The sequence below is a fragment of the Temnothorax curvispinosus genome, unplaced genomic scaffold (genome assembly GCF_003070985.1).
Source record: "Temnothorax curvispinosus isolate PA1 unplaced genomic scaffold, ASM307098v1 QBEX01000525.1, whole genome shotgun sequence".
In the NCBI taxonomy this organism is placed as follows: Eukaryota; Metazoa; Arthropoda; class Insecta; order Hymenoptera; family Formicidae; genus Temnothorax; species Temnothorax curvispinosus.
The window spans coordinates 2,565,438-2,580,329 of NW_020210305.1; the positions used below are offsets into that span (position 1 = coordinate 2,565,438).

At 45.4% G+C, this 14,892-nt stretch overlaps 2 protein-coding genes across 18 annotated transcripts in view; one reads left to right on the forward strand and one right to left on the reverse strand.

Moving 5' to 3' along the window:
* Positions 1-14,892, forward strand: part of LOC112454741 (tyrosine-protein phosphatase Lar) — a 380,273-nt gene that overhangs the window by 157,180 nt on the left and 208,201 nt on the right. For all 16 annotated transcript variants that reach the window (XM_025016303.1, XM_025016325.1, XM_025016296.1 and 13 more), the window contains exon 3: positions 8,548-8,686. In XM_025016303.1, coding sequence (XP_024872071.1) covers positions 8,626-8,686 — 61 coding nt within the window. In that variant the 5' untranslated portion in view covers positions 8,548-8,625. The remainder of the gene's footprint in view (positions 1-8,547; positions 8,687-14,892) is intronic.
* The window catches only part of LOC112454858, a 251,188-nt gene that overhangs the window by 38,071 nt on the left and 198,225 nt on the right, over positions 1-14,892 (reverse strand). Inside the window, exon 1 of one of the 2 annotated variants that reach the window (XM_025016485.1) lies at positions 5,153-5,607. The exons of the other annotated variant lie outside the window; for it this stretch is intronic. Coding sequence (XP_024872253.1) covers positions 5,153-5,387 — 235 coding nt within the window. The 5' untranslated portion in view covers positions 5,388-5,607. Of the gene's footprint in view, positions 1-5,152; positions 5,608-14,892 lie in introns of those variants that run through there. 2 annotated transcript variants of the gene reach the window in all.

Consider the following 14,892-nt stretch of genomic DNA (forward strand, 5'->3'; position numbering starts at 1 on the left):
CGCTTTTCAAATCTCCTTTCTCGCTACCCCGGGACTCACACTCACCCGCCGGGGTTCGAAAGCTCCGCTTTAGCTAGAACTTCGTCGTTCCTTTGGCACTGACAATTGGATTCCTCGCGCTACTCCCGTCGAGTTACAGATTTTTCCTTTCCGCGAGAATTTTCTTACAGACGCCTTTGAGACGAGAGATATCCCACCGCGCCGTCTCTATCGTCTTCGACGCGGCTCGCCGTTTCTAAGTACCGTCCGCGAAAGGAGGGATCGTTACGGCGGGCTTCGAGCCTTTCCCTTTCCGAATCCGGTGCACTCTTTCAAATCAGCTTTTCTTTGATTCACGCCTAGGGAAGAGCACCCAATATCGAGCTCCGGATGAAAACTCGCGTGGAAAGCGTGTCATTAGTCGGTATCGATACCTGGCGTTCTGGCAGATTGCTTCGCAAACACGACACATTGTGCGTGATAATGCCCCGCGATATAACTTCAGCAAACAACTATTTGTTACACCCTGTGATACCACCCTATTATATATTAAGCCTAGGGATTTTCTCCTTTTCTCGAAAAAAGAAAAACAGTCCTACCTTCGAGTAATTTTAAACAAAGTCCTCGAGATATAATAGCTTTGCCATCTCGAAAAACCTCTCTTTTTCCTACGTGCTTCCTCGCAATCGAAGTGGTTTCGTGTCGGGGAGTGAGTCTTGATTTTTAACTGCTTTCGTGATCGAGGCTATTAACAGCTAAAAAGGGTGAGTCAGAAAAGAGAAAGGGGTTCCGGCCCCTTAGAGAAGAGGAGGAGAGAGAAAGGGGAAAAGTCGAATCTGCGCGTTTCCTATAGTGATTTTTCACGTTGTCCGAATCGATTACGATAGGTAAATGTACGATGATATAAAAGTAGCTACTATTTTTATTGCAGAAAACAATGCAGTTTTTGCAGCACATTTAAATAAATGCTAACATCACACAAATATTGAAATATAAAGTGTATTGTTAAATTGACTATCATCAATTATTTTTTATTTTCAATCGAAAATAGTGATTTACATTGCGGTTGCGCGCGAGAAAATCAATTTTTGTTAAGGCTCGATATTGATTATTACATTACACATTACATTACGTTTATCGTATTTCGTTATGGAGGCGAGGGAAAGAGGGAGTTTGTGTAAATCAATTCCATTTATAAATAGGTATATTATTGCTGGTAGAAGAATTAAAATTATATTGCTATCCGTTTCATATCCGCTTGTGCATTGTTTAATATGAATAAAATAATATTGAAACGTATTAACTAATTTTTTACATTAATTGTAGCTGAAAGTATTTTAGTTGCAAGGCTATTTTAAACACTGAGAGATCGAATAATTTTACCTTTACGACAAAACTAGCGGTACCTTCATATCCGGTTAAAAAGGGAAAGGCTGGAGAGTATCGATTCGATATAAATTCGCGCTTTAGCGCATTGGTTTTATTACGCGAAACGATTTTGCACTGCTCGCAGAAAGTGACAATATCTCTTCCCTATTTACCAACGCTTTAATAGCGGACTAATTATCGAATACTGATCAATGCATGAGCATTAAATTGTGAAAAACAGTTTTCACGATTCGTTAAATCACCATTTTTAGTGGTAAATACTTTACAGTCATTTTGTTTCGTAATCACAACCGATTCTTTTCCGATCAATTACAAAAAATGCTTATTACTATTTTTGTTTAGCTTTCTATAAATTATCAAATACTGTCGCGCGCGCGACAACTTAGTTTTCTAAAATTTTAATGTTTTAAATTTTTTATGATTTTAGTTTTATTTTTTTCAGGTAAGCCATTTTTACAGTTTTTTAAATTAAAAATTTTGTATGACAAAGTGATATAATTACTCTCTAAAAAATTTATTTTGTAGAATTTATAATTTCTTAAAAATTACGAAAAAAGCGTGGATTTTATTAAAATAAATATGACGTAATACTTCAACTGTTTTCTCCTGAGATACGGAAATCTCTTAGGCTCGATTATCGAGCCTTGCAGGGACGAATAGTAAAACAGGAGTGAATCGTACACTAAGAGCGCGCAGAGTCTCTCACGAGAAGATATAAGACGAAAGTCGAGGTATTTCCGGGAGTAATTTTCCGCTGGGTGCCTTCGGAAAATGTTTATTCATAAGTCAGCGGAATGTGCACGGTGTACGATTGTTCCGCAAGCTTCTCCACCATTCTCCACCCAGAACCGTTGTCTGCGTTCTTCTGTTTTTTTTTCTTATTCCTTTTTTTTTAGAGAAGCCGAGACGTCTCGACGTTAATACGGTGTTAATGGGGAAAAGATTCGAGGAAGAAGCATCGTTGACGTCCGCTTTGCGTTGAGCGGACGAGCGCGAACAAGCGCAAAAAGAACGCGGGTTGTTCAGAAAAAACTTCAGGGAATTTCAAATAATGAGACAACATTAGCGTCTCGAGAGAGAAGAAAGAGACAAACGCGGGTTATACATGAAAAATCCACGCGTTCACCGCGCGACGAGTTTTACCGTAAATTGTATTAAAGCCTCTTGGGCAGCGCTATTATCGGTTATTCTACTTAACGCCGTTGCGGTTTGAACGAAATCACGTATTCCTCATAATCCGTCGAGTTCGTCTCTATTTTCGAAATGCGTTAACTCGGATTTTAAATCGATGAATGCTGTTAAGCGGATCAGGATGTTGCATCCGTTTCGGCGATAAACAAATGAAATACTTTTTAAGTACTAACTTGATCGCAAATGAAAACCGCTCGAGCACACTTGATTATGAATATGAATCGCGAACGTTATGAATACCAATCTATCTAAATGATTCTCCGGCGAAAGAAGCAAATATTACGAAAAAATAAGATACGATAAAATACACGAGACAACAGCTACTTTTCAATTTATTATTTTGTCGTGCCATAATTAAACGAAGTTCATTTATACGTCCATGGAACGAGCACAGAACAGATAATGTGGAATTATTTATATTTCATCGTGCAAATGTTCTATTTTGGAAGAAAATATATCGATAAATAATTAGGCGTAAAGTGACATTAAAAAATAATCTTTTGTAATGCATATTCTAATATCGGTGTCTATTTATTTTTTCCAAAGTTTTAATGAAGTTGCAGCACTTGACTATTTTATATTCCTAATCATTTCGTTGGAGATTAATAATTTGAATTTTAATTTGATCGCGTATTGAATTTGTGTGCCAAGAGCTTAATTACAGACAGACACGACGATTGTCGACGATTTTTACCTTCTAACCCTCTACCCCAAATTATCCTCTCCGTCGTTTCCGCGCACGTTCGTCTTCTTGCCTTGAATTAAGACTCACCGCCGTGCACGACCGCCGTACTTTCCGGTTACTCTTATTCCGTTTGTCATCTTTTGTTCGGGACGAGAGAAGAACGAGAGGGAAAGATTTTAGGATGGACACAGAAAGAGCCGGAACAAGCGGCGGGAGGGGTACCGAGGGATTTATCATTGAGCACCGTGGTGCACTGGCCGCAGTATTAAATTAAGTTATGCCCATCTTGGAATTTTTTTATTATCACTGAGAAAACGGCGAGCGCATTTCCTTCGGTTCTCCGGCTAAGGCGCGAGACGAGTTTTTTTTTATTTCTTCCACCTGCCTCTTTCTTTTCCTCGCTTCGCGCATTGGTCGGGCGCGCGAGCGATGTCGCGCTTTTCGCGCATATTTCTGCATTAAGCTCTCGACACTCACTTTACTGTCGTCCGACTTTATTTTGCAATTTTAACCAGCATTCGATTTATGAGTGAAGTTCCTATATAAGCTAAGAAAACGTGGATGGCCGCCATTGCGGCGCGTAATAAATATTTTCTACGCGGCGTTATCGGATATTCCGAGGCCTCAAATTCGAATTACGCGGTTAATATGTAATTGTTTGGCGTTTGCAGTGGCTTTAATGACACCAGCACTAATGGTCGAATCGGCTAAACCACAACAATGATTATTGCACATGTTGTCGTATATTGTATTGTCGCCCGATTCGACTAGTTTAACATTTCTATTATAAGCTGTCAAACGTTACAAATTACTTTAGGCGCTGAAAATTAATGATAGACAATTCGAAATTTTATTTAATTTTATTAGATATGCTTTTAGAGTAGGCTTTACATATTTAAAACGCGAATGACGATTTCAATGTAATATTTATGACATCCGTTTGACTAATCTTGTTTTTATCTACTAATATTTACTACTCTTTATATGTTACATGCTTGTTATAAAATTTATGATATTTTGCTTTTAACTATTCCTGAATATCGAGACGTACTCCTCACGTTAGCGCGAGACTTTAACGAAATTATTGTCTTCATCCAGACGCGTACACGCTGAAAGATCATGTTTAAAGAATTCGGAACCGGTATATGCAGAAGAGTTGCGTGTCGCATTTGCAAATGCGCATCCATTGCGGAAGTGAGTCAGAGTGATATAGGGATAGTGATCGAAGGGGAAACGGGAACGATGAAAGAGAGGGTGGTATTAAAGGTATGGCTGACGGTAAAAGCAGAAACGCAAAATAAAGGCATGACGGGGAGGTAAATTACTTCCGTGGCGATGTCGTAAACATTGACCAATTACCACGAATAATTAATCGCTGGTACGCCATCCTATCTCACCGCTCGATACGGAAATTTCGACCAATTTTCCAAGTTTACTTCCATCGAGATCTTCGGGTAAATAGAACGATACAATGAGTTTCTCATAATAAAATTAATAGCTGCAAATTTCGACTCAATAATGACGATTAAAATAATATTTATTGTTTGTCATAGTGGTTTTCAGCGGCCGTTAATTTTATTTTCGAAAAACCGCTTATATTCTATTTATTAAATGATTTCAGATATATAATTCTAAGTTATTCTTTTAGAATAATCTTTTAGCAGAAATTATTAGATATTTTCTAAAGGTTTGATTTTTCAACGCGATATCAATGAGAGGATGACGGTTCTTTTATCGTAAATATATTTAGCTTTCGTGCTCGCGTTCACTTTTACGTCTATAAAATTAAGCAACAATCTTCAGATGATATTTTAGTCCGAGCGGGAATTCGATTTCGTTGCCTTTGAAGACACACGTGAACAGATACACTCACGGTACATGTACATGTAGACGCGTCACGGCACTTACCTGTTGAAAAAACGATCGGTCCCATCGAGTCCGACTCCCACGTAGACTCCCAGGGGTCTCTTGAGTTCCGCGACTGGACGACGAAGAGTCCAAGTGTCGGCGGGAAAGAAAGGAAGGAAAGGCCCGGACTATTTCTCGAAGCAAGAAGGCGCAAGCGTGGCAGATCGTGGTCACCGTCCTGTATCGATAATTCCTCCTTTGACGCGTTCTCTTTCCCTCTATTCCTCTTTTTCATCTCTCTCGCCCGTTTTCTCTCTTTCTCTCTTTCTCTCCTCGACCTATCCCTTCTGTTGTCAGCTATCCGCTTTGTCTTATCTTTCTTTGCGCGAGAGATGTTCCTTCAAATACGTTCAGCTGCACCCTCGTGGGTTCCCACGGGCACAGCCGTCCCTGGGAGTACCACGCGGACAAACATCAAGCCAGAAACTGCGATACGTCGGCCGGAGAACGGCAGCTCACCCCGAACATCCCCTTACGCGGGAGACGCATGCGTCGCTTTTAAACCAACGCCGAAACCAACCCCCTACCTAACCCGCGGCTACCTTGCCCCCGTTCTCCGGTTCTCCGAATCACTCCCGCGTCTCTCTCACACGTATCTCTCTCACGTAACAGTGCCATTAACGATCCGTGATGATTTACGATCAATTTTGAGAAACACCCTATGAGCTTACGACTTCAGCACTCACTTCAGTAAAAGAACATTATTTTTTTTTATCATCACTTTAAGAATATTAGTAGATTGGATTGAAACACTTTTGATAGAAGCGCCGGAGAATATTGAAACATATCGAAAACCGACAGATTTTCCCGTAGCTTACGTTCCGACATCTTGGAATGCATAAACTCGCTCGTGACTCACAACTTCAGTCCAGTGAGAAGAAAAAAACAACAAGAGAAAGGAAAACCAGGAGCATATCTCCCGATCATCGTAAAATCTGGTCTGGCGCGAATTCGTACATGTACGTATGGCAATCTCGAGGTCAGGAGGGGCGGCGCGCCTGCGTCAGGAATGTCGGTGGTGGACGAGCAGGGTAGGGGGTGTCGTCGGGGGGCATGGGGGTGAGTCAGTCAGGCCGCAGCGCGCGTTCAGAAAACTACCCTTAACGCGGGGTCTCATACGCTCGCCGGAGTAATTTATAATTGACTCGCGAGTACGCGACAGGAATTCGAGGTTCGCGTTTGTTCGAAGTTCTTCCCTTGATATCCAAAAACGTGAATCTTCTACGAAAACGAACTTTCCTGAAGAGACCTGATTCGCCTTTTCGCACAAGAAACGCGCACAACACACGGCATTATTTAGAGTTTCACGCCGTGCAGAGAGACAGATACGCAGATGCGTACAGATAACCGTCGAGAGGTCTGCTGTTGGGAAAAATTCACATGGTGCATCCGGAAATTTAAACAACAGGAATGGGAAGGACGGTCAGGAATGTGAACACTCGCAAATTCGAGAAATTGAATTAAGCTCTTGTGAACAGCAAGTTCTCGTTTAAGCACAGCGGTGCTGAAGACCAGAGACGAGAAGTGCAACAAAAACTCGCCAAAAGAGATACAAATGCAGCGGAAAACACCGTGGAAAATATACCCACAACGATCGGATGGTGATAATGTGAGAAAGTCGCGTGCGGCGAGGGAAGTAGTACGAAACAAGATTCGAAGGAGCCCGCAGTCATGAGTGCAACGAACCCGAAAGCTTTAAAACTGCTGTATAAATTTCATCACGCGTGCTGCTATTAATCTTAACCCTTCGTCTTCGTTTCTTTCTTGCAAGATTCCACTGAGTTCCGTTCGATCGCTAAACAAGACGGATTATTTGCATTTTCCCGGCGAAAGTCAAAGAGCGCGTTTTGCCAACGCCTCACCATTGTTGCACGGAAAAGGACCGCGTCGCAGCGTAATAGTAGTCTCATCCGAACCAGCTATTCCATTTTCGGACTTTGAGCATCAACAGAATTACGTTATATGTTTTCTTTAACGAGAAATCGAAAGAGCAGAGGAGTATAACGCGAAGACCAGGAGCACAGAGTGGAAAATGAAAAGTCTATTCGCTCGGTGGAAGCCGCGGGAAAGCAGAGAAGAACAATTACACTCAGTTACCTGGAGGATGTAACGCGAGCCGGAATCGTGGCCAGCGCCGGGTCCAGGGTCAACGTCTCGCGCGGCAAAGCTCGGCGGAAGCTTTGTCGTGAGGAGGGCTCTCGGCTTGGAGCGTGGGACGCGCGAAAAATATGGGATGGTCGTGGAATCACAGGAAGAAAGAGTCGAGATAATCGCCACGAGATAGGGCCCGCAGTCAAGAATGTGGAATTTCTGAAAGTCAACAGTGGAAGAACGGCAGAGAAGAATCGGATAAGGTGGCAGATAATCGTTCGCATCATCGAAGTGCAGATCTCTGAACTACTGAACGCCGTGTGTAGCTTATTAGTAGCTGTCGTTGTCGGCGTCAAGAGTGGAGAAAACTACGCGAGGACGGACGACCGGAGGTGACTCGGCGAAAACGGAAGAAGGTCGGAGAGAAAATAAAGGAAGATATTTTCTACCTCTTGGGAAATATACGTCGCGCGACATCCGTCTTTCGGAGGCCAACCTGGAAGTGACGCCCTTCCAAAATTGATCCTTCTATTAAATCGGCAAGAGTGTACACGAGCGGACGCGACGACGGCGAAAGAATGTAAATAGTTCTCGTACGCGAGAGGAAGCGTATGCCGCGACAAAGTGGCACAACGATCGCGGCCATTATTGCGATGTCAGCGACTGGCTCCGAGGAAAACACGCGCTTCTTTCTTCCTTAACGTCAACGTCAACGACCGCCCACACCGACCGCTTTTCGATATATTCGCGGAATATTTTACTGTGAGAGAGAGAGAGAGAGAGAGAGAGAGAGAGAGAGAGAGAGCGAGAGAGAGACACGGAGAAAGTGGGAGAGAAAGAAAATGTTAAATGGCGTGTGTCAATAATTTTTCTCGACGGCTGCTGAATAGGCACTTTCGCGTCCTTCCGTCGTTTTGTACAGTTATACCATAAACGCGTCAGAAACAAGTATTTTTTTACGCGCAGCTCAAACTCCCGTTACTCTTCCTTTCTTTCCTACGAAGAAGTATTTCGCGAACGTGCGCTAATCTTTAGCGCTCCGCCAATTATTCGCGTCGTACTGCTCGAGAATTCAACGTGTCCGATTTTTTCCTTCCCCGGGAAAGAATCTTCTCCCCGCGGCGCCTGTGTGTGCGACGAGGGAGAAGAGTATAATCGTCGAGGTCTACCCTGCACAGCGTCACACCTGCAACAACGTTTTTCGTCAGGAAGACGTATCTCGTCGTCCTACTTCTGTTCGCCCTCTTCCCCCCACAGTGCTGAAGGTGGTATGTTTTTGACGAAGGTGGTTTATCTTTTCATAGGTGGCACGCTGCGACGGTGGTGTTAAGTGTGCAGTGATCACGGGTGGTCGAGGGAAGGCGGGAAAGAAGGTGGTCAATATGACTCCTATCTTCCTCGTCGTGTTGCTGGCGATTGACCCGATTATCGCGCAGAATACCGGTGAGTAAAATCCAAGATCAACGACGAATGCTAGTGTTTAAAGTAAACTCTCACGTCCGCTCGCGGGCACGGACAGTTCCTCTCCGCGATGGACACTTCGTGCGCGAGGACAATGACCGCGGAAAACCGCGCGGAATGTGTGTGTGTGTGCACTGTGCACTGTGCACTCCTCCTAGGACTCTCGAAATCTACGAGAGCCGAGCGACGCGCCACTTTTCCACGCGCGTATCTCGCGTTCGATCGCGCGTATAAAAGAGAGTCGAGTCGCATGCGTCGCGAAACTAGATCGAAAGCACCGATACGCTCGTCCGCTCGAGCGTACACCGCGTTATTTAAACGGGACGAGATAATCCCTTTGCACGAACGAACGTCCTGGATCTTCGTAATTTATTACGGTTTACTTATTAGCTACGACGTCGCGCTGTCGGCCGTATCGCTTTCGATCGATGACGCGGACAAAAAATTTTATCGTGCATCTCGATACTTATAAAAATTAATTTTTTTTTTTGCGGCTACTCTTGCGACACGTTGTGATATTTTTGCAGAACGACTCGATCTCTCGTACGTGCAATCGCCTCGCGACATTAGCCGTGGTCGTAGTAATTTCGTTGCAAGCGCGCGCAAGTGCAAAGAGACTCTCGCATCGTACGATTCGTGTGCGAGAGAAGGAGAAGAACTAAATGAAAGCGTGCGTTAACGTTCTCTTCGTAATACCCGTGCTCTAAGGACGTTCGCGGAAGCGGGGAAAAAGAGAACGGACTACTGAAACGCGTCGCGGGTGTCGAATATATGAAGAGAACGATGAATGAAAACGCCGTCGGCGTGACTGCCGCTCCCTAAAGTCGAGCTTTAAAAGCGCTCGGCTGGCTCGTCTCTTCGAGACGGGTAATAACACGTGTCTCGAGCAGGGAGCGGCTCTCGGCGGCTAAATGACGAGCGCACGCATCGCGTCGTTGAATTGCGTGCGTGTCGTACCGCGAACACGTGTCAGCGTCGCCCCGACTAGGCCGACACCTCGCTCGCGATTAAAATACGCGAATGGCTCGTCGAAAGTCCGGGCACTTCGCCGTATTATCGGGCGTTCGTGATCTCTCGTCGAAAACACAGATTCGGTCGCGTGTTCGCGTGCGATTCGCCGCGACTTTTGCGGAAGTGACCAAGTCGTCGGTACCCAGGCTCGATCTAGGAGACGCCATCGAAGTGTATACGGACTCTATACAGACTCTATACGGACTCTAAGACTACTTACGTTAAACTCGACCGACGCACGGGGCGACGCCTCGCGAGCCCGCTTCGCGGATTTATAAAAACTCGTAGATACACGAACACCATGATCATTTCTTGTCGTCGCAACAACGTTAATAAACATCTATTTAGGGTCGGGTGATCGGGAGCAATGCTAGCTGCGCGATCATTATGCGGTAATCTGTCGCCGCAGTTGGTAATCCGGCGAGCTTTACGCTGACTCTGTAATGACGATGATACATCCCCGGCATTTCAGTCAATTAATTACGTCGCGACGTAATCCTAATTCGGCTGTCGGAAAGCTCTCGCCGGATTTGAATGCTTTGTGAGTTTCAGGCGATGAGAAACGATAATGTCATATCAGAGCGATGCTGTAAAACGCGTCCGTTGTTGCCGGGTCAGTGGCGGCAACGGTAAGTAGGTAATTGAAAGGTCAGTGGGCGAAACTACGCTTTTAAAAGTTCCTCCGTGCAAAAACGTCCGATCGTGATCGAGTTAACGATCACGGGGAGTCGATTCGAAATATCAGTTCTCTTTCAGAAAAACAGCGCGCTGGTGCCTGTGGCGGAACTAGCGTTCCATTAGTAACGAGTGACGAGAGTTAGCTGGAATCAGCGGATCAGCGCGGAACGAATCATTTTCCCCAACGGAGACGCCGATTTGAATTCAATAGTTCTGTTTTCCGCAATTCTCGACAACCGTGCTGTCGTGCGCCGCCGACCGCATTCAGGTAACACGCAGGGGAAATCCGTGAACGCTTTTTTGTCTTCTACCTCCCCCCTTTTTTTTAATTCGTGAAACGCCGGTCGCCCGTCTCCCATCGGTCGGATTGAGTACAGAAAATTGGCACTTCGCTTTTCGCGTCGGCGACGGCGGAAAGAAAGCGACAAAAAAAGGGTCGAAGAAGTCTCGCGGAAGGAGGAAAAGGTGTGTGAGAGAGAGAGAGGATTGAAGCGGAGAGAGCGGCGCGTGTGATAGCAATGGGATGGGTGAAATCCATAGTTAATGCAGATACGTCCCGTCCGTCCCGTCTAACTCGAGGAAAAGGAAACAGTCCGGGTCGACTGCGAAGATTTCCTCGGAGGCTCGCCTGTCCGTGTGGTGACGTCTTCGTGGGGTGAGAAAGGAGCGTCTTTCTCGCGGGTTAAGACGACACGAACGCGGCTCTCTATCGAGATTGCGTCCTTTTTTTTATTTATTTCCTTTTTCTCCATCTCTCGCTCCCGTGAAAGATCGCTCGCGTTTTTTTCATATTTCGGGCCAGAGAGAATCTTAATATACAAGTTCATATTACGCAGGCATCGCGCCGACTTCGCTACACGCGTTGAGTATTGCGAAAAATGTCGTTAGTGGTGATCCGATTAATAACGGGATTTACTCGGTAATTCACGATGACGTAGCTGGCGAATATTTCCAAATCACATGTCACTTCCGGCGTAGCGCGCTTCACATAGTGTATGCGCCAATACCTTTTATAATGCATATACACACACACACATACAGATGTATTATGCAGACGCCTACAGGTACAGACGCATAGCGTAGCTTACTCTTTCCTTCATTTCTGGCTTTCTCCATTCTTCTTTGTTCTCTCGTTCTTCCGCTATCGTTTTCTCGGTCGCGCGGTACGTCAACGTCCCGCTTTTCTATGTCACGCCGCAAAATGGATTCTCCACGGCTCGACCTCAGCACGACAACCAAAAGCGAGCGAGGCAAACGGTAAATAGATTTTTCGACGCCATAAAGAGAACATCGAGCCGGTGGCTGCCTCGGGAACGTCCGGAAAATAGTCCCACGAATTTTTAAATAAAGTCACTTACAGCGATAGTATTTCGAGAAAATTCATCGATGCCAAATTTCGGGTTTAAGTTTCCTCATCGCGAGAAGCGTATTTTAAAGCTTTATCTCTCGATTTTCGGATCGCTTTTCACTCAAAAGATAATCTCGGTATTTCTGACTTGACATTGACGAAACATCAACTCCAAACATTATCAGAGATATCGTAACTAACAAGAGAAATGTCGGAAATCTATATAAGAGAAACATTTGAAACAATCAATCACATATTTCCGTAAAACGGATTAAATCGTGCTGTCACACGATTAACTCGATATATTAAAGAAAAATTTATGTCGCGAGCGCAATCATCTATTTTGTTTACCACATGTGCATGGAGAAAATCTACGGCTAAATATTCTTGTTTCTCCTAACCGAACGCGATAGGAACGGTCGAGCTACCGTCGTTGTTTCCCGAAAAATAACCCCGCCGCATTTTATGATACATTATGCACGCTGAACGATGGCGCTTAGTATAGGTACACCTACATCCGCCCGCACCGCCCTGTCCCGACTTCCCTACGAACGTCGGTTGCCGTGATCATATTTCATCGGCATGTCAAGCGAAGAAAAACTCGTTTCTATCGTAATCATATCTCCCGACGAATCTGGTTAGACCCGCCGTCATAATACACCGCCATTACGATTGAGATAACCGGAGGAATCGTGCGTCGGGGACCAACGGGAGATATCGAGGGCGACTTTGGACAGTATTTCGGTGTAAAGGAAGAAATTTCTCAAACGTCACGGCATTCAATAAAACGCGGGTGGGAATTCATAGCACGAGCGCGCGCGCGCGCGCGGAAGCAAAAAAAATCGTATCACTTTACACAAACGGGATGTATAGAAAGAGTTCAACGGATTTCTGCAGTTAGACGGATAACGTGCAGGTTGTCCCCTTGTGAGATCATTTGCTCTTTTTTTTTTTCATCGTTTTAGACAAAATAACCGCTGCGTTTTTTGGACTGGGTGAGGCCGCGTGTTATTTATCTTCCGACCAGACGTGATAATTTACATTCTCGCAAGCCTTCACCCGGGTTTCAGTTCTGACCTGTCGGTGGTACCGCGCGACCTGTCGCCGTTTTTATCAGTAATTGACAGAGTAGACGTCGGAACTTTTCAAAGGGCCGCGGTATGTAGCCGCGACCAAAGAACTGCGCGAGAAAAACGCGGCCAAAAAATCGAGTACGACGCGTAATGACGAGTGACAGCCGCTTGCGCCGCGTGCCATTGCGCCGGTGCCATTTCGTTCTGCCGGTTTGCCGTTTTTGTATTCGCCGTTTCATGCTTCTCTCTCTCTCTCTCCTCTTTGTACATATGGAATAAACGCGTTCCTAGGGGAGGCAGAGCACCCCCGCGCTGGTTATCGCCGCCCTTATCCAGCGCTTTCCGCATCACCGAGCTCGCAATGCAACGGGCAATTTGGAAAACCGAAATCGACCGATCTGCGACATGCTCTTTTGCGGCGTTTTCTCGACAACCATCGGGGCATTCCCGGGACGTATCGCCCGCTCTTTGCGACTCACGATGAGGCTATTAACGGGAAGAGACTCGCTCTCAAAAAACGGGCACCCTGGTATCGGTATGATGTACTTAATTAGCCGCCGCGCAAGCACGAAAGAGGCGAAAGAAGTATGCCGCTTACATGCAACCAGTCTACCCCGAAGAGAGTCGCGCGACGTCGGCCTGGAAACGAGACCCTGTCTGGGTTACTTCGATCGCGCGTACGTACACACTCCTGTGCTCGCGTGCTACACCTTATGTATTCACCCTACCTACGTACCGCAACGCGTGCAAGCACGCTGAAGTAGCTCGTAGAATGGCCGGATGATAAAGTAAAAAAGTTTACTCCGGCCATTTCGTAGGAACTCTCGGAGCCGGAGCTCTCTCGGGCGACTCTCACATTCGAGAGAAGCACAGTCATTGCATTTCGTCAACCCCTTTCTCTCGCAGTTCCCCTTTTCGCACCGCGCCGCGATCTTCCGCTTTTTCCCGTCACGCTCGATATAGCTTGTCCTGTCACAGCACCGCCAGCTCGCGGGCTTTTAATATATCGAACGAATCGTCAAGATAAAACCTCCTGTGAGAAACTTACACCTCCCTTAAAGCCACAAGGCATTGTACAGAGGGTGGCGGCGCCGTTGCTTAGCCGCAACATTCTCGGGTTTACACCCCCGGCGTGAACTTACTTGCGGATCTAGGATTAGCCGCCGCGGCCGACGGAGCTTCGTTTGCGGGCTAAACTGATTATGTCGTTTTGCGGCGGGGAACTCGCGCGATCGGACCGAACTTTTACAGTGTTCGACGCAGCCCGAGACCGTGGATGTGCGTGCTTAGTTTTCACCTCCGAAACGAACTCAAACCACGGTAGAATCCGCGTTTGACCGGCTAATACGCGCAAATAAGAATCAATGGCTATCACTTTTTCAATGGCTTAATCTTTTTAGTAGATTAAATAAATGAAAATATTTTCTACTCTAAATATTCCTATTCACGAGAATTGAAATAACGAAAATATATTTTTATGTGATTTTTTTAATAATAAAAACTAAATATACATTTTTAATAAGGAATGTTAAAAAATAAAATGCATATTTTGTACGGCTCTTTGATGATAGTTTTGACTTCAAAAGCCTTGAAATTTACCTTCACTACAGCAAATGTTATTTATACGCCATAGAGCACGATAATACGGCTGGCGTCGAATAATGTAGCGGACAACGATGCCCGCCATTGCATTCAGCGTTAATTAATCGAGCAAACTTTTCGCTCGCGCTGATGCATCGACTGTGGCCGCGTTTAATGCCGCGCATTGAAATGCAGATGATAATTACCCGCGCGTAATGCGAAAAAATCGCTCGTGTTAATTGCCAGACTGAGAGTTGCAGACGTCCTCGCTCGGCTGCGGCGAGGAGTTTCTCATTTCGTTGCAGAAAGCAGAGACAAACCGCTGTCTCGGATTAGGGGTGACGTTGGAGAGAGCGCTGCCGCAAAAGTTAGTTAATGTAATTAACCATTCTGTGTGAATCAAGCCGCGAGCCTTTAGCTTCAAGACCTTTTGGCCGCTCGCGCAAGTCCAGCGTCGCTTTTTAAATCACCACTTGCGTCGTTTTTTTAATCCTGTT